The sequence below is a fragment of the Cyprinodon tularosa genome, unplaced genomic scaffold, assembly GCF_016077235.1.
Source record: "Cyprinodon tularosa strain WSP-4 unplaced genomic scaffold, ASM1607723v1 ctg51, whole genome shotgun sequence".
Lineage (NCBI taxonomy): Eukaryota > Metazoa > Chordata > Actinopteri > Cyprinodontiformes > Cyprinodontidae > Cyprinodon > Cyprinodon tularosa.
In genome coordinates, this window is record NW_024039241.1 from 1593638 (window position 1) to 1617388 (window position 23751).

General features: G+C 36.4%; 1 protein-coding gene across 3 annotated transcripts; it reads right to left on the reverse strand.

The window, feature by feature from the left end:
• Nucleotides 1-194: 194 nt before the first annotated feature.
• Nucleotides 195-23751, reverse strand: dixdc1a (DIX domain containing 1a). 3 transcript variants are annotated; one of them, XM_038303373.1, is made up of 16 exons: nt 23469-23751; nt 23198-23367; nt 14611-14765; nt 14371-14516; nt 8415-8504; nt 8115-8168; nt 7983-8033; nt 5647-5751; nt 5475-5528; nt 5276-5359; nt 3615-3692; nt 2536-2697; nt 2388-2454; nt 2112-2220; nt 1774-1882; nt 195-607 (listed from the first exon to the last, which is right to left on the reverse strand). In XM_038303373.1, exons 2-16 carry the CDS (start codon nt 23218-23220, stop codon nt 524-526), a joined length of 1371 nt encoding a protein of 456 aa, XP_038159301.1. In that variant the 5' UTR covers nt 23221-23367; nt 23469-23751; the 3' UTR covers nt 195-523. The 3 variants fall into 3 exon arrangements, with proteins under 3 accessions (XP_038159301.1, XP_038159300.1, XP_038159299.1); XM_038303372.1 differs by having other exon boundaries at nt 5276-5362; XM_038303371.1 differs by having other exon boundaries at nt 5276-5365.

Sequence of the window (23751 nt, forward strand, 5' to 3'; positions counted from 1 at the left end):
TGTTATTGACAGTAATAACAATCTGTCAGTAGTGTTCAGAAACCACTAAAGGTGGAATAAATGTCAAAAATACATTTCATGCAATAAGTTATGTTTATTGAAACAACAGAACAACACCAAAACTTTTTGGCAATGTGGAACTTTGTGTAAAATGTCAGTAAACACTGCAATTTGAGGTCTGCACCCAATACAACTTTTTTTTAAGTTAAAAGCTTCAAGTATCACTGTTTTACTGGCCGTTGATATTGTAGCTGAATGTTATTCTTTAAGCAGGAAATTATGAGCAACATTCAATTCTATTAAATAAAATAGTAGCAAAAAATGCTGAGACATTTTTTTGGGTATGAAACATTCACTTTTAAAACATTGCTGCGGATGAACGATGGTCTCTCCCTTGGTCCCAGTTATTGTTTAACAGCTTTTTTTTTTTTTTTTTATATGGCATGACAGATTGTTTTTAGTAAAAGTTCTGATCCGGTAGGGATGATGAGGTTTGAGGTGGCGATCTCTGGTGCTCTGAGCTCTACCTCCTCTCTCCGTGGTCCTCCTCCACCCATGCCACAATCTTCCCCTCCCAGCCAGGGACCACTGCTCCATCCTGGAACACCTGGGGAACCAAATAAAAAGCATTTACTTAATGTACAACACAAAGGAAAAATCTTTAACCATTGAACTTTTTCAACAATCACAAACTCGTATGGGTTTTTTTCCCCCCCAGACATTTCCCTTAAGCTCTGACCAGCTTAATTGTCCCTGCTGAGACCAGACAGTATCCCATGGGGATACAGCCACCTCTGTAGTGTGCTCAGTCAGGTTTTCATTTTGCCATATGCAGAACATTCAGTTTTTTTCCCCTCTGACCAGAGTACCTTCTTCCATATGATTTCTGTCTCTTGTACCACACTACAAAAAATGGGTCTTCCTTTCAACTTCCTCTCTGCAGATTCTATAACAGTAGAGCTATGGGCTCACTTGCTATGGGTAGGAGAGCCCATAGCTCTACTTTCAACCTATTCTCCCACCTGAGCTGTTGGTTTCTGAAGCTTCCCCAGTAACCATGGACCAGGTTGTTTCTAAAATCAATGCCCTTTGTTGTTTCCCAGCTGTTTTTTTTTTTAGGTCTTGGTAATTTGCATTTTCGGCCATACTTTTCGATTCAGAAAGATGGATGGTCTGCTTTGTTTCCTTGTTCTTCATGATTCTTTTTGTTTGCTAATGTTCTCTAATGAATATTGGAGGACTTGCTTATAGAATATTAAGTTTCACCTTGAGTGACTCTGTGTTGCAGCAAATGCATCTTTGCGACAGAGAAGGCCTCACAATAGTAAGTCATTTGTTGTCCTTAACAGGCAGGATGTGTCTGCTTGCAACACCTTTCTAACTGATTGTTTTAGATGTTTTAAAATTGAATCTTTAGATTCAATAATGATCGGCATAACCCTTAAATACTCATAAGTCACACCTACTGAGGTCATAGAAATGTAAAAATCAGGTTAATTCTGATGGTTGTTGGTTCTATTGAGTTTTACGTAGAAATGAAGGGAAATGGAGGCAAATTTAAGAGATATTAAGGAATCTACATCATATATTTCTTTTTTTTCCCCATCTTCAGGTTGGTTTTATATATAAAATCCCCAAAAATGCATTGATGTTTCTTTTTAATCTGATAAAATGTGACAGAATTAAAGAGATACAATTATTCCTCCTAATGCACTTTGGTTTTTCTTATTAATATTATTACAACTCAAAATGGTGTTAAAATAAGTGACCTACCTCCTCTTTCACTGTGCCAAACTCAGGGTCAAGGGCTTTAAAGTGATATCTGAAATTGCCTTGTCTGTCTACAGCAGCTTTAAAGTCCCGCAGTGTCACTTCACCCAGCCTGTAAATATACAAACACTCAGTTATAATCTATACAAGCATACACCCCATAAGCATGAAGCTTTTCTAGGATAAGCAGCTGAATAACCCTTTTAAAGCTCTGGTCATGCCTCAATCAGGCTTTAACTCTGGTAACAGTTAAAAAACATAAGAATATAAAAATATATCTTCCTACAGCAAATAACTAAGCGCTGCAACAAAGATCTAATATTGTTAACTTTTTATTTTACCTTTTAGGGATGTTAATCAAAAAAGGAGTAAGCGAGCGATCAGTAAAGTAGAGAACTTTAGTAGAGACGACAGCGTCAAGACCCGGGCTACTGTGTGAGTGCGCCATTTCTGCAAAATGATGACAAACTTTTTCAGACAGTAATGATTGTGGCCTCACAGCTGGTTATCCGTTCTCCATTCACAACAGTGTAATTGAAGGAGACAATTTGATTTAAGTAAGATGTTACTGGGGATTCCAAATGCTGAACAGAATACAAAGGTTTTGCTTGTCTCACTTGAGCTTGGTGGCCAGGAGTCACGGTCTGTTGAGTTGGCTCTGCGTCCTGGTGATTTAAATTCCTCCTGGAAGAAGAACCAATTACTCCTGGTAAACAGTTCCAACATTTCTAACATTTCAGAGTCACTGTGTGCATCTGTGAGTACCCGTCTTTCTTGTCTTCGCTGAGTGTCCAAGGAGTGGAGTCGGTCCATGAGGCTGGCAATACCCTGCTCTAAAGTGTCCAGGGTGTGATGCTGAGGGTCATGGCCTGAGAAACTGTCCCTCAGACTGCGCAGGGCTTCCCTGACGAGCTGGAGCTCTTCGCCCTGTGAAAAAAAACAGCCTTGTAAGACTGGTAATGTGTATTTAGTTAAATTTAGTTCATTTACACCTGAGCCCTGACATGACCGATTCATCTTAAACATGTTTGTTTGGACTAAACATTGATATTTTTAAGTGACTTAGCCAAAGTCTGTGGCTAAAACTGATAGAGGATCTGTATAAAGCTTAGGGTGATGGCGAAGAGGCATTCCCGTTTCAAAGACAAACCAATCAATAGATGCAAAAGGTTAGTCAGCAATTAGAAGAGGGGCTTCATTTTATGATTGAGATAAGCATAAATAGATCATAATGTTGTTTTGATTCCGTTTTTTCATTGATACTTCTTTTCTGAATTTGAATACTTTTAACAATGTAAACCTGCCAGGGATACAACTAATGTTGGACTTGACTGTATTTAGTATCAATGCACAAAAATGTAACCTCAAAGAGGAAATCAATTTAAAAAAAAATTAATTTTAAACACCGTTCTAACAATTAAAAGCACATCCAATTAAATAAAATGTATTTTTTTAGAAAATGCATGGGGTACTGTATCTAAGCTTAAGTCTAGCCTTTTATGTGTAATTCAAGGACATTTTAAAATACTGCATTCATCTCTAAAGGAATTTCAATTAAATAACTTATTAACCCCATTTTCTTCAAAGCAATATAGTAGCCAGTTAAAATCCACCATACGTAAGTCTTTCTTATGGTGGATCGGAAGCAGTCTTTAACTAAACCCAATCTGTTTATTCAGTTTTATGAATAACTGGCTTTGATATCCGCCCCCCCCCAACTTTCTCTATTCCTAAGAGATAGCTTAAGCATCACCAACTGAACTTAAAATTTCTGTGTCACTAAAAACAAACTTTTATACATCAGTCTTGTATGAAAAATAAAAAATGTAAAAAATGATACATACGGATGCATTGTGCTGAAACGTTGAAGGAGAAGTCAATGCCACTGAGTTACTAAAGCCACCATTTTCCCCCCTAAATGACTGGATACATGAATAAAGATAAAATAGTGAATTAATAAAAAGATTAACTTTAGTAAATGTAGATGTTTAAATACTCTCCTTTTCAATGCAATATTAATTAAGGGCCTTTTTTTATGTTCTCCGACACACGGTGTAAATATTCTATGTAATAAATCCTATCATATTTGTCTAAATGTTCCAGTAAACGACTGGCATATTTCTGGTTGGATATTTTAACACTCTTTATTAGTAGCACTAGAGTGGCTAATTTAACCGGTAAGGTTTTTCAATACTGCAGAGATCAGGAAACTGTTGGCAGAGCAATTCAGGAAGCAGAACATTGCTGCTGCATATGTATTTGGATGTAAGGTTTAAAGTGATTTGTCGGCATAATTGTCCTGTATCTACCATCAGACCGGAACTGTCACCCTCACATGAAAGAAAACTGTTTGGACTAACAAAGACAAATTCTACTTACAACTATAACTCCAAAGATGCTGGAAGATCAAAGATACTTTCCTATATTTGGAGGGATGAGAATCTCTTAACCAGGGAACGCATGGAAGAGATAGCATCATAGTGAGTGGCTATTTCATTGCTGGTGTATTGTAAAAAGTGGAGGGTATAATAAAAAACAAGGTTGTCCTTCAAATCTTTCACTTCACCCCAAATCTAAAAATAAACAGGATATATATCTTAACCACGCATCACTGTTTTAGGAATGGATGAAGTGGGATAAAATAAAGCTCTTAGAATGGGACTGGCATTTTATTGAAAATCTTGTGGACTACTGCAAACCCAAGGCAATGCAAGAAAACCAGTTCTGTTTTGCTCCTAATAAAAAGAGCTTGAATAACCATCCAGAAATGTTTTGGAAGCTTGTTGGAAAAACAAAATCTGCGTAATGATGAGTTGGTAATAAACAAATAGCCAATATTTAATATTATAGGTTTTTTATGCATTTTACCACCTGTTTGTGAATTTAAGACTCAATAAAATCCGCAGTAATTCAAGTTAAGCACTAAATGTCATTGAAATTACATTGGCATTCCATACTCAAAAACAGCAAAATAAAAAAAATTATTAAATGACTAAACTGGGAATGTATTCATCCCAATGACATGTTTATGTAAACCTCTGATGTTAATAGTAGGTAAACACTGCTAAAGAAGCATCTTTCTCCAACTAAAAGCTTTCTTCTTGTCAAAACCTTTTCTAAACACATTAGTGACTCAGTTTGTTGTGCAACATGTTACATTTGAAATCACAATAAATACGCCTACTCAAGAATTCTGTAGATTTAGAGTTTTTCACAATCTTGCTCAAAAAAAAAAAAAAACTTGTTGTATATGTTGGTGTATGTAGCCTACAATGCTGAACTACTTGAAGAAAAATAGCCTTGTTTTTCAGCGCATGGGGCTGTTTAAATGCATCAGTGGTTATGTTGCATCAAGTGATTTGTTGATATGATAAGAATAATGTTGGCCCCCTCATGTGAAAAGTAGCCGTGCTTTGAAGAAAGGCTCTCTGATTATTGTTACATTTATTCATATTGAGGCAATGATTGCGCTGCTGTAATGCTATAACCATGTAATGCTCTGTACCCGTCCGTGGCCGACTTCATGTGCTTTATGCTGAGCTTCATCAAGCTTCTGATGCTGCAGCAATCTGTCCTTCTTCCCCAGCTGCTGCTGCTTTGAAAAAAAAACAGTTGAAATATAGAACCAAGTGTTGACCCGTGCATGTGTTATAAAAAAAAAACCCAAAAAACACACATTTCAATGTAAATAATGAAAGACTTACCTCATATTCAGTGAGTAATTTGTTCCTTTCACTCAGCTTGCGTTTGAGCTCTTCCTGGAGGGAGGCAAAGTGGGATAGGGTTAGCTCTATGAATATAATATTTCTTTCACGTATACCAGACTCCTAGAAAGAAATGTTTTTAAGTCAAGAAGGAAATCATGTCTTGTCTCACATTTTCTCCTTCTAACTGATCTTTGGTCATGTTGCACCTCAGTAGTTCCTGCTTAAGCTGCAGCACAGCATCCTCCTGCACTGACAGGCGCTGCTGCAGGGCATCCTAATGAGAAAGATGGGAAGATCAAAGAGGTCACCACACAAAGGCAGGCCAATCGTATCCATCTCATCAACCCTAAGCACTGTTGTTCACTTTATTATTAATGAATTAAAACTAATTGTGTACGTGTTTAGATCCGACAAACTAGTGAAAAGTGATTGGAATCAATCTAAATCTTAAGTTCAATAAAAATCTATTCTGACGATAAGAGAATAATTTCCTCTATATTTTTTGTCTTATCTTTACATAATGTAAAATGTAGCATATTTTTTTCCTCTGTGTAGAGAAATAGTTTGTCCCTTTTACTAAGTTCATTAGTTTTCCTCTTTTTCCTATTAACATTTGTCAACAAATTTCAATCAGACAAACATAACCTAAGTAAACACAGGAGGCAGCTTTCATTTGATAACTGGATTTATTTGTTAAAAGCTGAATTGATTGCAAATTTGAAAAACATAAACATCCCATATGCTGAATCATGTTTAAGTGTGATTAACTTTGCAAAGGGTTGAAGACAAATTAACTAGCCACCAGTTTTCAGGCCAATGTTGGCCTGAAAACAATTGAATTGAATCTACCCAACAACATAAAGTAGGCTTAAAGTTCTCAAAACCATTGGAAAGAGTCGAATTGAAAGAAATTAGGACAAATGGGAAACAAAGTCACTGACCACTGAATCACCAGCCCAGAAATGGTTAAAAAGCCAATTCTTCAGAGCCATAGTGAAAAAAACAAACACAGAAAACATGAAACAGTGCTAAACCTTTTCAACAACAGTAAACCTACCTCATTACATGACTGCAACTGCCTGCTGTAAATACTGGAACCATACATTTTCATCACTGGTAGTAAACTGAAGGGTTTTAAATTCTAGCTCATTGAGTTATGTAGCAACAAATCCCCTCCGAATGGCTAAAACACATAAAATGGTTTATGAAATGATGCGGTCCAGGTCTTGACAAACAGCCGCAACAATGGCAAAACTAAAAACACCCTTAAATGGTCATGAATGTTCAAAATACTCAACTGTGGATGAATTAAAAGAAAAAAGTGAGCCAAGATGAAAAAGATGGCATAACCAGTTATTAGTTTTAGGTGGCAATTACTTTTAATTTATCTCCAGGTTGTATGGATAACGTTTTTCTCTGAATAAATGAATTGCCTTTTTTTTAAAGAATGTTTTTGTCTAACATTTAATTTAGTTAGCGGGTCTAAAGCATTTAAGTAAAATGTTAAATGAAAAGACATTTGATCCCAATGATCTTTGCAAACTTCATTATATCAGATCCCACAGGCAGATTATTAGAGTTATTTATTTTTATTTTGTATGTAAAGAAACCCAATGGATTGCATCTAGCTCGTGAATTTAAGCATTTATTTCTCCTGCATGAGCATTTAGTGACAAGTGCCTACATTGTGTTGCATACTTTGCAGCAATCCCTCATACCAAGCAAGCGTTAAGTGACAGTGGAAAGTAAAATTCCCCTCAACAGGAAGAAACCTCCAACAGAACCAGGCTGAATGGGAATGGCCTTTTGCGAAGACTGACTGGGAAATTTAATAAATGTTCAATAAAGTAGAAGAAATCTGTAAAGGGACAAACACTTTTTCATTACATGGTATCTGTTATAAACAAATAGAAATAGGGCTTTAAAGAGAACTAGATATATGTCCTTCTCACGGTTATTATCATTAACTTAAACTAACAAAATGAGGAAAACTAAAATTTTTAAAAATAAAACTAAAAACTAGGACTTATAAAAACACGAAAACGAACTAAAACCGTAAAACAAAGTTGACTAAAATAATGAAAACTAACTCATTTTAAGAGAGAATTTCGTCTGTGTTTGTTTGTGTCTTTATCATTATGCATTAATGAGGTCAAGTGTCCTGTTGATGCTTTTGCTTTTCGCAGATAGTAGGTATAGGACAATCATGTGACTTTTTTTTACAGCAGAGGTCTGTTCCTATTTAGGTTTTATTCTTATTATCTTTCTTTAAAGTCTCTCCCTCCGGTACCTAAGTCGTATTACATAAAAGAATTAAACTATAACTGAAACTAATTAAAACTAAAACTAAGCATTTTCCGAAAATCCTTACTGGAGTATCTCTTTGTGTGCATGATCAAAAACTACTAAATCCTCAGATTTATACCATACAAAATTAAATAAATCGACTTATGCTCTGTAATCCGTTTTAGTCTCATAAGTAAAAAGCTGAACTAAGAGATTTACCTTGATGGCCTGAATATGTCTTGTCTCCTGTTTGTGCCTCAGGAGCTCCCTCTGTGAGCCACACACATGAACACACTCATTAAAGAAAAAAAGCTCATCTATATTAATTCCAATTACGTTTACTCACTGTACCTTCAGATCAAGGGCTTCTTCCATGCTTTGGTCCAGACGACTGCGGATTAGAACCTTCAAAGGAAGAGTCCATGGGCACGATAATTAGAGAACGGAAAAATGTCAGAACGCATGAAGAGGCAATAAAAACGCGTGACAGCGGGCTAGCAGATCAGAGAGAATTAATCGGCACTCTCCAGCAGCTGCCCTGAAGGGAGTGATGGGTGCAAACATCATCACAGGAGAAGGCCTGACATGGACACTTCACACAAGATTGTTGACCAAGTGATGCCTTCTCAAGTTAGAAGAGCTGTACCATACCAGCTGCTGCTCCGTGGTTGCTCTGTTGTCTCCAAAGCTCCCCGATCCGTCCTGGTCCTCCTCAGGTAGGGAGCCTTGCAACAGAAGACCCTGAAGGTGAAAGCACACAAGCAGCTCAAAAGAACATAAGCACTTAGAAAAAAAAGTATAAAGTTCAAATTTGATGAGTAGATAATAAAAGTCAGTTTTGGCTCATTTCTGGGATTTACATTTGCTGAGGACATATTAATGTATATAGTTGGAAATAGATGAGAACCCCATAACAAGTATGGGTCTATAATGAACCCTCTTTACTCTTACACTTTTACATAAAATTGAATGATATGCATAAATGAATAAAAAACAACAATTGACCAAATTAGTAAACACACTGCGTAAGTGTAATTCAGTTTTAGACTGCCAGGAAAGGGGAGATTTTTCAGAGAATAATGCTTTCAGAATTGAGTTGGGATATTCTGCTGACAGGATACACTAGAGGTCCTGGGAAAGTGAAAAGAATAATAGGAAAAACTTAAAAGAAGAAGGTGTTTTTACAAAACCCACAATTTGCAAAACATTATGTGAGGCAAAACATCACTTTCCATCATCCTGAATTCTTCTTCACTTCAGTGTAACAAAGTGGTTGCTGTATCAAACTGTGAGGATGCTTGTATTTTGTAGAGAGAGGGAAGATGAGGTCAAGATGGATGGAGCTCAGAATAGTCAATATTTAAATCTATCAGAGGCTGCAAATGAGACCTGAGCACAGATTTACCTTTGAACATAACAGCAACCCAAAATAGGGTTTTATATTTATATATATATATATATATATATATATATATATATATATATATATTTTTTTTTTTTTTTATACCGTATATTGTTTTATATTTATATTTTGTCATATATTTCGGACCAGTTCTGTTATTTTATAAAAATAGAATTGGCAAAGCATCCAGTATCTAGATATAGAAAATTGATAGAGACACACCTCTAAATGCTTGCAGCTGTAGCTGCAGTAAAAGGTTTTTCTGCAATGTTTTTTAAAGTATAATTTTACAGAATATATTACTGATAGATACAAATGAATTATCGGTAAAAAATGTTAATCATCTTAAAAATCATTGATCGTTTTATTCTTGTGAAAAAGCTGATTGATTACATTTAAGCTAGTATGGTAACAAAATGTGAAAAGGTATAAGAGTATGAGTACTTTCACAAAGGACTATATATGAACCGACAAACAAGTCTAAGCTAAATACTAAAATGATACCATATTGACTCTGGAAGTGAGGACACTGTGAAATATTAAAGCGCCGGCACTGTTTATGTGGAAGAAAGCAAGCCTCTGGATGTCATCTGATGTGTTTATTTAAAGAACTTTTATTATTTTTAGCCTCAATACTTTGGTAAACATAAAAAAATTACTCTATATATCTTTTTAGCAACATAAGAAGAAAATACTCTTTGTTTTTTCAGTGTCTGTTAGAGTAAATTATAATTACTAATTAGTTAAGCGTACATAGGGGGAGGGGCTGTTGCAATTGTTTCCTTTTAGCAAGAACGTCCTGCACTGAAAAAAACTATCTAGAAATAAGTAAACATGTCTTAAATTAAGTGTATTTACCCTTAATTTGAGTAGGTAAATGAGATAGTTTGCCAATGGAATTAGTATTTTTACTCTTAAAATAAGATTAATTGGATAACATGAACCTGGAATAATACAATGCAATTGTGCTTTCTTATTTTAAATGTAAATTGTCTTGTTCCATTGGCAAAAAGTCCCTTTTACCTCCTCAATCCAAGAACAAATGCACTTATTTTAAGAAAAAACTACTTATCTAGATTTGGATTTTTTTCCAGTGTGGGTTCACTCCCAGCTGAGGTTCTTTCTGCATGAAGTTTGGGGGGTTTCTCCTTTGCCTGTATCATCTTTTACACAAAATAATTTAAATACATTTGATTAATGAATGAATCAAACAAATTACCTTTTCATTGGCTATATGGTATGATTTCATACAGTGGAAAAAAAACTAACTGTACCTGGTTAAAAACTCACCATAGGAGGAGGAGGAGGTTTCCCCTAAATAACTTCTAGGTTCACACATCTGATTAATTTCATCACTTTTTAGAAGAACCATCTTCTTTCTTGTTTCCTCTTTGAAATCTCCCCTTAAGGCCCTGTAAGTATTTCCCTACTATGCGTATGTCCACTATTTTCAGCAGAACACTGAAAAAAATTTAATTCCACAACCTCCTGCTGAGAGGCAACCTCGATCTCATTATGTATAAACTATGTTGGTACTGGAGAAACTGCTTCTAAATAGTGTTATATTTTTCTAAAACCAATGTAGAAACTAGCAAGACCCTGAGATTTAAAGGGTGCGCCTATTCACCATGTTTTATTCCATGTGGACTAGCAGGATGTCTATGCCTCACCGGGTCTTTACAGACCAAAAACATGAAGCATCTGCTCCATAGAACAACTTCAGAGTCATAGCATTTGTATTTATGCACTCAAATGCACCCTGCGCAGCTGAATAACACTGAGGAGAAATAATCTCTGGTCAGGGCAGAGGCTGCAAACGCAAACCTACTGCTAGGAATAGTGACAACAATCGGCAGCAATATCATGCATAACAGCGCAACATAGCAAGCCCTGTGCGCCTCAAGCACCACAACAGAGTGGAATTAACCGAATGCTCAAGGCTTGTTTAAATAAACCCATGATGGAAAAAAATCACTGCAAACATCAAGTCACGGACCGACCGAGCAAAATTGTAAACCAAAACAAGTCTAGAATTTATGAAGAATATAGCCTGGAAGCAACAACCTCTGGCTTTTAGTTATGCATATAAATCTTTTGAGATATTAACAAACAGGGTTGGTATTAAGATGGGGCTATATCAAATGCGATTATATGTGTAAAAGCATCGGCCATTATTGGTTTAATAATACCTCTGAAAGCAATCCTAAGAACAATTTTAAGGCCAACATTAAAGGACAAATCCATAAAATAGAAATAATCAGGGCTGCTTTGATTACTTATCAATTTTCGAGTCTTATTTACCAGACTGTACTCTTCAGTTTAACCCTAACCCTACTATTATTTCATAGATACAGTCTGAAAAATAAAACCAATGTTTGACTGTAATGTTCTTTAACCTAGCAATCAAGCTTAATTTTGTCCTTTCTTTTTTAACTACTAACCTATATATATATATATATATATATATATATATATATATATATATATATATATATATATATATATATATATATATATATATATATATATATATATATATATATATATATATACATATATAAGTCTTATATATATATATAAACGTCATATATATATATATATATATATATATTTTTTTTTTATTTTTTTTTTTTTTTTGTATGAAAAGATATATTTTTTAAAAAGCCAAACTGCTTCATTCTTAAAAAAAAGGTTTCACATATCCTGTCTAGAAAGATGATGCGAAAGCCTAGTGGCGTTAAGTTCAGAAACCGAAAGAATGACCTTGACAGGCTGTCAGGGTTTGTTGAAATGATCCATTTGGCAGAAGTTCCTCGCCTGTTTTTGGCTTTAAGTCATCTTAGGCAATAGGTCCTGGTTAAATCTTCATTCTCTCATTTGAAGAGAGAAGTCTCTTTCACATCTCCTCTGTCTGCTTCTTCTCCACATAGCAGTCCTATTTACTCACAGTTGTTGCAGAATACTGCTGCCTTAAGGATGCGCAAAATAATGACATACAAGCAATGAAAGGATCACATGGCCACTGTCAAATAAACATCCCAGAATGAAAAGACCAGTGCTACATAATACTTCGATGTCTTCCAGTCTGGCTTCCCTGCTCAGCACAGTAGAGAGAAAGCCCTTCCGGGTGTTTGATGACAACCATATAAATGTCTCCTATGAAGGAACCACAATGCTGATATTATTGGACCTTAGAGCAGCATTCAACACTGTTCATCAGTCCATTTTACTAGAGCACCAGGATAACTGGGCTGGCCTTTCTGATACAGTACTTAACTGGTTTAACTCCTTGAAGGACAGGACCTCTTTGTGTCAGTAGGTAAGTTTTCATCAGAGACAACAAAACCACATGTGGCGCTCCACAGCGCTGTTTAATATCTACATGCTAACCTTAAAGGGGAACTCCATTTTTTTTACACTGGGCCCTTGATTTTACGTTATTACATCATGTTCTACTCACCCATATGAGTTTTGTGTCATTTGGAGCTGTTCTGAAGATTCCCTTAGGTTATATCCAAGTAACGTCTTCCTGTGGGCAACGACTTCAAGGCACAAACTGAACTGTTCATAATTTATCATTTATGGTACGCAGGCATTCATAACATGTAGGAGAATCACTGTTCCCCAGACATCCGTGTTTTTTTTTATTTATATTTATATTATTATTATAATTATATATGGGTGAGTAGAACATGATGTAATAACGTAAAATCAAGGGGCCAATGTAAAAAAAAACGGAGTTCCCCTTTAACTTAGATTATAATAAACAGCAACTTCAGTTACCCAAACTATGCAGATGACACACACCTCTATGTTACATGTAACCAGGTGACCATATGGACCCATTCAAGTCTTAGGTAAATGCATAAAAGAAACTGATGCATCAAAATATTCTTAATCTAAATTAAAACGGAACTAAAGTATTACTTTTTCGCATGCTCCACTAATATGAAAAAAACCCCAGAAAACTGTGAAGAAGCTTTAGTCTAAAAAAAAAAAACATTTGTTTAGAGTGACCTTTGACTGTGCTATGTAAAGTTATTAGTTAAAATGTGTAGTCCAACTTTCATTCATTTTATTATGTTATTAAATATTTTATCATTTAATTAATCACTTTTATTCCTTAATTATCTAATTACCTCTAAGCCACTGCAATGGACTTTTCTCTGTTTTCCTTTTATGTTTTTTTATGTACAACACTTTGAATTATCTTGCTAATGAAATATGCTTGATAAATAATCTTTCCTTCCCTAAGGAAAGAAAGCATGCTAACCAGACAGTGGGTGTTTTTTTTTTTTTTTGGCACTATGATGTCACTGCTCATGTTTGTGTGTCCATTCTAGTATTAAGGGAAACAATATTTTGTATAAATCTGGACAATAGACACTAGAGATGTCCCGATCCAGGTTTTTGCACTTCCGATCCGATACCGATATTGTTTTTGGACTTCCGATCCGATACCGATACTGGCCGATACCAGCCTATCCGAGCATGTATTTAAGTTTAAGTTAAAGTATTTAGCCTTAGTTGTAAGACTCATGTTGAAAAGGGTTTTAGTACTCTTGAGAACATCTAGCCAGCTAAATTAGGTGAGATTGAATAAAACACAATGCTTGGTAACAACAAACTTACCTGTTTATTAAGAGATAAACACAAACTGGACAAAATTATGAATAGCAATCGGAAATTGCACAGTGAACAGTAAAACCGTAAACAGTTAAAGGTGCAGGTATTACTGTAAGTTTTAATAAAAATGCAAAACAGGGAAACACTGGCGCAAAATAGTGGAATGGATCGTTTCAATCGGCGAAACTGGAAAATACGGACCGGATTTTTTTTAAAAACTGGATCGGCAGTCTGGATCGGCATTTTACATGCTTTGCCGATACGCATTTTTTTGCCAATATCGGCGTCCCGATCCGATACGTGGATCGGATCGGGACAAGCCTAATAGACACTAAGGACACAAGAGCAAGGGAGAGAGAGAGAGAGAGAGAGAGAGAGAGAGAGAGAGAGAGAGAGAGAGAGAGAGAGAGGGAGACAGTGAGAGATGAAATCATTCAGTGCTCTCAGTGGATCAGGATCAGGTCATGGCCCGGGCAGGGAAGGTAAAGTTGGGAGCCATGAGGCCTTCGGCAGTCTCATTTTGGCCCCACAGTTTGTACCTCTGTACTGAGACTAAGCAGTTTTATCAAATAGAGTTACCTGTAGCCGAAACACCATCCTCCTGGCTTCTTGCATCTCCTTTTCCAGCTGCTCCTGGTGGGCATCCAGCTGCTCCTCCCAGGACTTTTCTTCCTCCTGCCCATTATGCCCAAGCATGGGACACAATCCACAGAGTGACACATTCTCTGATAGGAAGAGAAAGGGATAATCGGTTTAACTGTTTTTTGTACATGATGCATGATATTTGGCTCTACAAAAGTTAATGTGTAAAGGACCAACCTGGGACAGATTTCCTCTCTAACGGCTCAGATTTGTCTTCCTGATTTTCCCCCTGGTTATCAGGCTGATGTGGGACTACTTCCGTAGGGGCCTCAGCGGACTGGGCGATAACATATTCCTCTTTGGGAGAGTGGGCAGGGCTGGCAGAGCTAAGGCTGAAACAGATGGTAAGGACGTGCAGGAGGGAATGAATGGATCAGGCAAACCAACAACAGTAAATAACTGCGCTTTATATTTACTACCTACAGGTTGAGAATGAAATCATGAAATTATCTCCATCCTGGAAAAATCTGCTTATTTATAAATGTAATATGAGCATAAAAGACTAAATGCTGTCTTGGAAAGGTATACTATCTGCCCTCTACCATTACTTGTTCAGTTTTTACATTGCAAGTACAAACCTCCTCTACTTTAATCCCCTAAATCAAATTCAATTGTCATGTAATTTGTAAATAGAGGCCTTTTGGGGTGGGGTAATCTCATTTAGGGCTGCAACAACGAATCGATAAAATCGATAAAAATCGACTTTTAAAAGCGTTGGCAACGAATTTCATCATCGATTAGTTGTGTCGCGCGATTATTGCGTCATCTGCCGCGCCGTCATCACTGCCTCTTGACTGAAAGAGGAAGAAAAAAAAATACGGCAGAGCGAGTCAGCGCCGCAGGTGCAGTGTTGCCAACTCCGCGACTTTTCAGACCTCTCCAGCGACTATTTTTCAAAAAAGCGACTAGCGACAAATCTGGCGACTTTTTTCGGTGTCACTGGCGGCTTTTGGAGACTCTTACGTGAAAGCATGCATCGTTCCTACTCTGCCGTGGGGCGCCTCCCCCACCCCAACCGCATTTTCCCGCAGGAGTCCCTCTCAGTCAGAGCCTCAGCGTCCAGACTGCAAATGAAGCGCGCATGCACCGGGATTGACGGCGCAAATTGATCACAATAATTAAAATAGCCTGCGCTTTGTAAAGCGAAAAAAGTGATAACATGCAACTTTTTTCAAAAGAAATTAACATGGCACGGAACCACCATGTTTGTTTGGTTTTAAAGTGGGGAAACGTAACGTTAGTTTCTCAGGTAGCTCATCTGATGCTTTCCTTACCGTGTTAGTAGGTTACAGACAGTGATAAGGTTGGCTACTTATTTTACTTTTAATTTCATTTGAATTAGCTTAAGCAGCGTTTATATTTACTTTATAAATAAATTAACTTGCAAATTATGAGGGCAAGACTTTTAAAGTTTAAATCTTCTGGCAAAGATAAAGTAAAGATGATCCTGCAATTTATGGAAGTAAAGCAGAATAAAATCCAGCAAGATCAGTAATATGTCAATTAATTATATTTGCCACATTCCCATGTAAATATCTGTCTTTGGAGGATGTGTTTTTTAGCACCCCTAGTTCTCTCATTTTTATTCCAAATACAATTTATAATTTGAATCACAGGGCTATTTTTATCTCTATGGTTCAGTATTTTCTCAAGTAGCAACTTTAACTGCTATACTTTCCTGTCTTAAAAGGCAGCCCTCTTCTAGTCTAAAAAAAACCCATTTGTTGAAATGGGGGGGCCTATTGTTTGAACCCCTTAGAGGCTTTTAAAAACAAAAATGTCTTTTTTTGCGCTTTATGAAACAAAGTACCCTATATTTTGTGGATGTACAGCTACATTTCTCATGTAAGTTTGCGTAGTTTTAACACAAACATTTATTTTTCATATTGCACCAGTACAGTTAATGAGCAACCTGTACTTGTGTGCTTGTTTGTTCTGTCTATAATGTTTATTTTGGAATAAAGAGGTTAATATAAAAAATATTTTTTGTCCGATTCATCGATTAATCGAAAAAATAATCGTCCGATTCATCGATTTTTAAAATAATCGTTAGTTGCAGCCCTAATCTCATTATAATTTAGGCATTAGGAACTCGGCAGACAAATTCATTATCTAAACTGGTAAACCATTATCACATAGATAAAAAAAAAAAATAAATAAATAATGATAATATTTAAACATTCATAAAACGAAACCATTAAAAGCACCATCCCAATTTACACTAAAATAGAAACCATTGGGTATAGATGTGTTGCTGTTGTTGTTTTATTAAAGAAACTCAAAAACAGGGAACTTAAGATGTCTAATATTTACAAGCAACATCCAGAGTTAAGGAGCCAAAATAGAAACCCCGCCCAAACACCAAACGTCATGAAGATGTTGGTTTTTAGGCTCAATCTGGTCATCCTTGTTCGTCACAGTCTTGATTTAGTCCAGAAATATTTTTTGAAAAGTGTGCTGTGTTTGGTTGGCCTTATTTTGTCCCACTTCAGTCCAATAAAAGATGTTGAAATTCCAGTTTCAAATGTCTTTTCAATTAGCTGAAAATTGCAGCTTTTCACCTTTCACTTTTCAGCCAAATGTAGAGGCTTTTTGGACATAAATTTTGTCATATTTTTAATGTCTGTTCAACCAATTATTGCTCAGAGGGAAAAGATTCATCTCCTCTGATATTCTGCCTCATTTTTTTGGAACAACTAATATCCTGGTTGGCTGATCCAAAGGCCCCTGCAGAAACAAGGAAAAACAGGTCTAAACTCAGCACTGAAAACCCATTATAAAAAAGCCATCTGAATTTGACACCCTGCTGCTGGGAAGAAAAAAAATGTTAAAAAGAAGAAAAAAATGTGGCTTAGCTGTGGGATAAAGCTTTACAGAGAAACCAAGGAATGCCTCGAGGGATTCTATTTTCACAGTTAAAAATGCTTCTTCCCATCAATATACAGCTAGATTTAGACCTCAGTTGACCAGACTTTATGCCTATCTGCAGGCATTACTTAACATAAGCAAACATCACAACAGAGAACAAACATTTGTCACTTTAGAGTTCACGCTGCTCCAGCATAGACTAACCCAGCACATTCCTGTGATATCTTCAGCTAAACTGGAAACATGCCTAAAGGAATCAGCAGCAGCATGAGAAACTGAACAAAGAAGCTGCTGAGAGGTTAATGCTCAGGTTTTAAACAGATTTGCATGTAGGCAAAGAGCAGTGGTTAAATATATAATGTCCTCATTGATCATAAGTGCTCCTTGTGTTTTTGCCTTGGTAATAAAAACATTTATATCAATCATATCTATTTGTTAACAAACATTTAATCATTAAAAAAATTAAAGGCACAACAGTATTCAGTCATTGAGGGTCATTGGGGATTTAATATTGGAAATATAAATTGAAAGGGGTGTACTAGGAACATAATGATCCATAACACATCATTGCTTGGATTGGGATGAATAAAAGCCAGTAAACATTAAACTTCTCGGCGAATTCCCTGACCTCAGACACATTGGAGGGTTCAAGCTACTAACTAGTGACAAGTTTAATTATACAACCAGAATTATTAAAGGTATAATGGAGGATTTTTGCAAATTTTTGAAAAGACTTGCCCTCTCCACAACAAAAATAAAAAATGCACATGCACATCCCTGTACCCGCTCCCGAGAGGAAATGCATACAGGAGCCCATTTCTCCTCGTGCACGCTCTGTTTAAAAACTGCTGTTTGCATCGCTTATACAGGCTAACTTTACAAAAGAAGATTTGCAATTTTGCCACTAGCTAGTCTCACCACTGGTAAGTGAAACTGGGGACAAGCAAGTAGGATGGCCCTACATAAACATATCACCAGAATGATTGACAGTTAGGAGGACCACTTATTTTGATGATCCACCTGGAAAAAGAACATCTACCACCACACCTTTAAGTTTTTATGAAAAAATGTAAACAATTAAGTAGAAATTTTGGTTTTCATTCTGTCTAAGCTGTTTAAAACAAACTGAACAGACTTTATGCCAGAATCTTAGTTTGTCATTATAAAATGTCAGAAGGAGCCTCTGCAACAATTTGTGATTCTCAGTCCAGTTCCTTCTTTTAGAGAAAATGACACCTTCTGTGAGAATTCTGTGTAGTATTGTTGTAATGTATTATATATGCGTGGCCTCCTACGGTAAAACAGATCCGTCAATAACCAGCATGTCTGATTGTTTTCTCCTTCATGTTCCTTCTCAGAGACATTACTTGAGGTCACATAAAAACAGGAAGTGAGCATCTTATCAGATGCCACTTTAATTATCCCTAAGTGTTTTTCGAAGCGGATCAAGGAACTGTTGGCCCCTGCAAGCTCTCTGACTGCATGTTAAAAAACGCTTTCAGAATCGCCTCTATTACTCCAAAAGCAGTGGGTTTAAAAATTATTTTCTGTGCTCAGCTTTGACACAAAAACACAAACAGAGCAAATACCATTTCAAACGGGAACATATGGGTTGAGCCAAAGATTAGGCACTGCATGGGATTTGCAGAGGATGAGCTTTAGTACCAACAGATTAATAGAACATAATAAGCTGAGGGGGAAATTACTGAGCATGCATATTTGTTCATCACTATGTTAATATGCAGCTAAAAGTGCTTTATTGCCTATATAATAACATTTTATGGAGTTCACAGCCGCTCTTAACATTTTTATAGTAATACATATGTTACTATAATTATTAAGGAAATGTTGGTAAGCCTAATTTAAACTTAACTTTTATTTTTACTTATATTACATTTGATTTACACTTTCAAAGTATTTTTTAAATCAAAGAAGTCAGTAAACTCTCATTAATATTGTCTTGCAATAGGATTTTTATTCATAAAACTTTTGTCACATCTCATAATTTAGCATCCATAATCTTACTTAACATCTTAGAAATACCAGAAGTACAGCATGCATGCATTATAATCTCAATGTAAATACAGCTGTTCTGTGAGCCCTCAACGTTATTGAAATTGAACTACAGCATGAACACTACAGAACACCCAAGACATGTAAAGTATACGGATAAAGGAGGTTGGCATAATTGAAATATACCAACGCATGCACTTTCACCTAAACTGAAACGCCAGGTAGGAAGAGCATTAATAAGAGGCTAATGGTAGCCCTGTATGCAGAGACCTGCAGCTGAACTGGAAGAAACTGTGGAAAAACAAGACTTAGTTTTTTTTACGTTATTACATCATGTTCTACTCACCCATATGAGTTTTGTGTCATTTGGAGCTGTTCTGAAGATTCCCTTAGGTTATATCCAAGTAACGTCTTCCTGTGGGCAACGACTTCAAGGCACAAACTGAACTGTTCATAATTTATCATTTATGGTACGCAGGCATTCATAACATGTAGGAGAATCACTGTTCCCCAGACATCCGTGTTTTTTTTTATTTATATTTATATTATTATTATAATTATATATGGGTGAGTAGAACATGATGTAATAACGTAAAATCAAGGGGCCAATGTAAAAAAAAACGGAGTTCCCCTTTAACTTAGATTATAATAAACAGCAACTTCAGTTACCCAAACTATGCAGATGACACACACCTCTATGTTACATGTAACCAGGTGACCATATGGACCCCTTCAAGTCTTAGGTAAATGCATAAAAGAAACTGATGCATCAAAATATTCTTAATCTAAATTAAAACGGAACTAAAGTATTACTTTTTTCGCATGCTCCACTAATATGAAAAAAACCCCAGAAAACTGTGAAGAAGCTTTAGTCTAAAAAAAAAAAAAAACATTTGTTTAGAGTGACCTTTGACTGTGCTATGTAAAGTTATTAGTTAAAATGTGTAGTCCAACTTTCATTCATTTTATTATGTTATTAAATATTTTATCATTTAATTAATCATTTTTATTCCTTAATTATCTAATTACCTCTAAGCCACTGCAATGGACTTTTCTCTGTTTTCCTTTTATGTTTTTTTATGTACAACACTTTGAATTATCTTGCTAATGAAATATGCTTGATAAATAATCTTTCCTTCCCTAAGGAAAGAAAGCATGCTAACCAGACAGTGGGTGTTTTTTTTTTTTTTGCACTATGATGTCACTGCTCATGTTTGTGTGTCCATTCTAGTATTAAGGGAAACAATATTTTGTATAAATCTGGACAATAGACACTAGAGATGTCCCGATCCAGGTTTTTGCACTTCCGATCCGATACCGATATTGTTTTTGGACTTCCGATCCGATACCGATACTGGCCGATACCAGCCTATCCGAGCATGTAACTGGAAGAAACTGTGGAAAAACAAGACTTAGTTGTCCTTAAAAATCAAGCCAATGTGAAATAATGACAAGAAAAAAGCCAACAGAAGCCTTCTTTGTAGTTTACTCCCAGAAAAAAAGTGGCAGAAGATGCTCTGATCCACAGGTGTAACTTTCTGAAGGACTGGTGTGGACATGTCCCCACCAATAATTTCAATACATAGCTTTTGGCAATATGTGGGGCAAGTGTCTCAATTAGATTTTTCTGCTTTTGAAGAAGGATAATCACTAATTTAGATGAAAGGAAAAATATCCATCAATCAATCCACATTTTTCTGGATGGATTGGTGAATGCATGAATGAAGCTGAAATTGTGTACATAGTAGGAAGGCGTTATATATTGCTGTTGGCATCGGAATCGGTTGTTATTCATCCTTTTTTTATATACGTGAATGTCTATAAATATAAATATCAGTGTATTTTGATTATTTTGTGATCTCAACATTAGGAAAGCATTCAATAAATATATGTTTTAGCTTATTTTTGGAAAATACAAAGCCTATTGAAAGGCCTTGTGTAGAATAACTGTAGGTCCATCAGCCATCATCCTAAGAGTGTCCCCACCAACTTTCACCGCAAAGCTATACTCTTGCGCTGATCAGATAAGACAAAAGTGTAATTATTGGCCTAACGTCAAAATGCAATCAGTGAATTAAAGTGGATGTTGCATCTCACCTGGAAGACAGTGTGAAACATGGTAGTGCCAGCATCATGCAGTAGGATGGCTAGTGGTCAACAGAAAGACACCAGAAGTGATAGAAAAATGGACAGAGCTAAATCCTGGGACAAAAGCTGTTTAAGGGAGCAAACATTTGACAGCAAACTTTTTCCTCACTGGTCAGAGGAAATGTGTAGTTTAAAGCATTTCTGTTTATAGAATAAATCACTCAATGTCCACCAAATTGAGAGTTTCTGTGCAACCTGGAAGATTGAAGTCCAGATATCACCTCTATTCAGTATCTGGCTATTTTGCAATGAGCAAAAGTTTAAATCTTCAGATAAGAAAAAAAGGGGGTAAAACTATATATATAAAAAAAACACTTCATTAAATGTTATAAAAAGTGGTTTAACAAAGTATAGACCCAAGAAGGCTTCAGTAATGTCTAGTTTAAAGCATTTCTGTTTATAGAATAAACCACTCAATGTCCATCAAAATGAGAGTTTCTGTGTAACCTGGAAGATCAGAGATGGCAAAAGTACTCACTTTCCGTACTTGAGTAAAAGTACAGTTGTGTTAAAAAATACTCTGGTAAAAGTGGAAGTACTGATTAAACTTCTTTACTCAAGTAAAAGTATCAAAGTACAGGCTGGTAAATTTACTTAAAGTATAAAAGTAAAAGTAGAAACCACTTTTTTCATGCCGTTGCCTACATTTTAAATGGATGTCTGCCAATAGGACTAGATCTCCGATGTGTTCATTTTCAATCATCTCGTCGTCCATGCTACTATGCTAACGCCACCGCCACCAAGCTGCAATGATTTGCCGCCAATGAATACCGCCGAATCTGTCGATTCATCTTGCAGTGGTGCGTCAAATGCAAAGTAGATTCCCATCCAATTAGACTGAATTTGGTATTGATGACGTGAAAAATAATAACGGTAACTCCATTGAAATGATTCAAAACTAAAGTAACGAGCCAATTTTTTAAAATGTAAGGAGTAGAAAATACAGATATTTGTGTAAAAATGTAAGGAGTAGAAGTAAAAAGTCCCCAGAAAAATAAGTAGTAAAGTAAAGTAAAAATATCAGAAATATCTACTTGAGTACAGTAACGAAGTATTTGTACTTTGTTACTTCCCATCTCTGTGGAAGATGGAAGTCCACATATCCCCTCCAGTCAGTATCTGCCTATTTTTGCAATGAGCAAAAGTTTCAATCTTCAGATAAAATATATATATAAAAAACACTTTATTAAATGTTATAAAACGTGGTTTAACAAAGCATTGACCCAAGAAGGCTCCAGAATGTGCCTTTTCCTTCTGCTTTACAGTTCAGTGCATCATGCTGGTTTATCATATGACATGTAATAAAATACTTTAAAAAAACAGAACAGCAATACACTTTAAAGTATGAAAGCAATGCACTGTAGCAGTAGTTTTATTCTAAAACATCTAGCGTGGCCAGGTCTGCTTTAGTGGTTGCTAGGCAATGAAGGCTCATCTCCTGCAGACACATAAAGGGACACACCCACGTCCACTGCAATGTAAACATGCAGCAATTCTCTGGGTTTCTCTGGGTTATAAACGCATGCATTTGTGATAAAAATCTGTTATTATGAGTTGCCTATAATTAAAATCCACATGCAATTCCAGAGAGTGGGTTGTTCTGGATGTAGGCCTGGTTCTGTGTATTTCTGTCTCTCATGCATACGCGCCTTGTTGATAACAATAGCAGCCTGTAGGCTGCTGGCGTTTAATGTTTAGAATAATCACAATGTTAAAAAGAAACAGCGCGTCCTACCATTTCATCTGCTTTGCTCCCATGCTGCTGTTTTTGTTGCCTTTACCCTCCCACACAGTCGGAGTTGTTCATCTGGGTGATGCCCCGGTTCTCAGGCAGGACCATAGCCCAAACACAGCCGGCGGCTGCAGGGAAGGGAGCAGGCACTGCAGGAGTCTCCGCGTCGCACACTGTGTTCAATCAGAAATAACAGCACGGTCAAATCCACTCTTACAGCATTAAAGTTGCAAATCCGAATCAAAAGCCCCAAACCCATTTCCCTAGACCATACCGAGGCTCGGTTCAAGCTGGCACGGAGAGAGATGGAGCGGAGAGAGGGGACTGCTTCTCAGCAGCAGCGATGACTAAAGTCTGCCTGATTTCTCATTGCTCTCACCAGCTCCCTTTCACCAACACAGTGCGTTATTGTTCCTTGTGCATCTTTTACACTGTGGTGTTTTTTTGTTGTTTTTTTTCCTGCCTTTTTTGCATCTACGCTCTCATGGTTTTCCTCTCTCCCTCCCTCTTCTGTTTCCCTTCTGTTGGCCTTATAATCAGTTCTTTCTGCCAGACGT

Bases quoted from the DNA above. Each gene is read 5' to 3' on its own strand.
- dixdc1a (XM_038303371.1), bottom strand. From the start codon at position 23,220: ATGGGAGCAAAGCAGATGAAATG. The intron at 5,366-5,474 runs GTAAGTCTTTCA...TTTTTTTCAAAG, and splicing joins AATTACTCACTGAATATGAG to CAGCAGCAGCTGGGGAAGAA. The intron at 2,698-3,614 runs GTATGTATCATT...TTTTTTTCACAG, and splicing joins CGTTTCAGCACAATGCATCC to GGCGAAGAGCTCCAGCTCGT.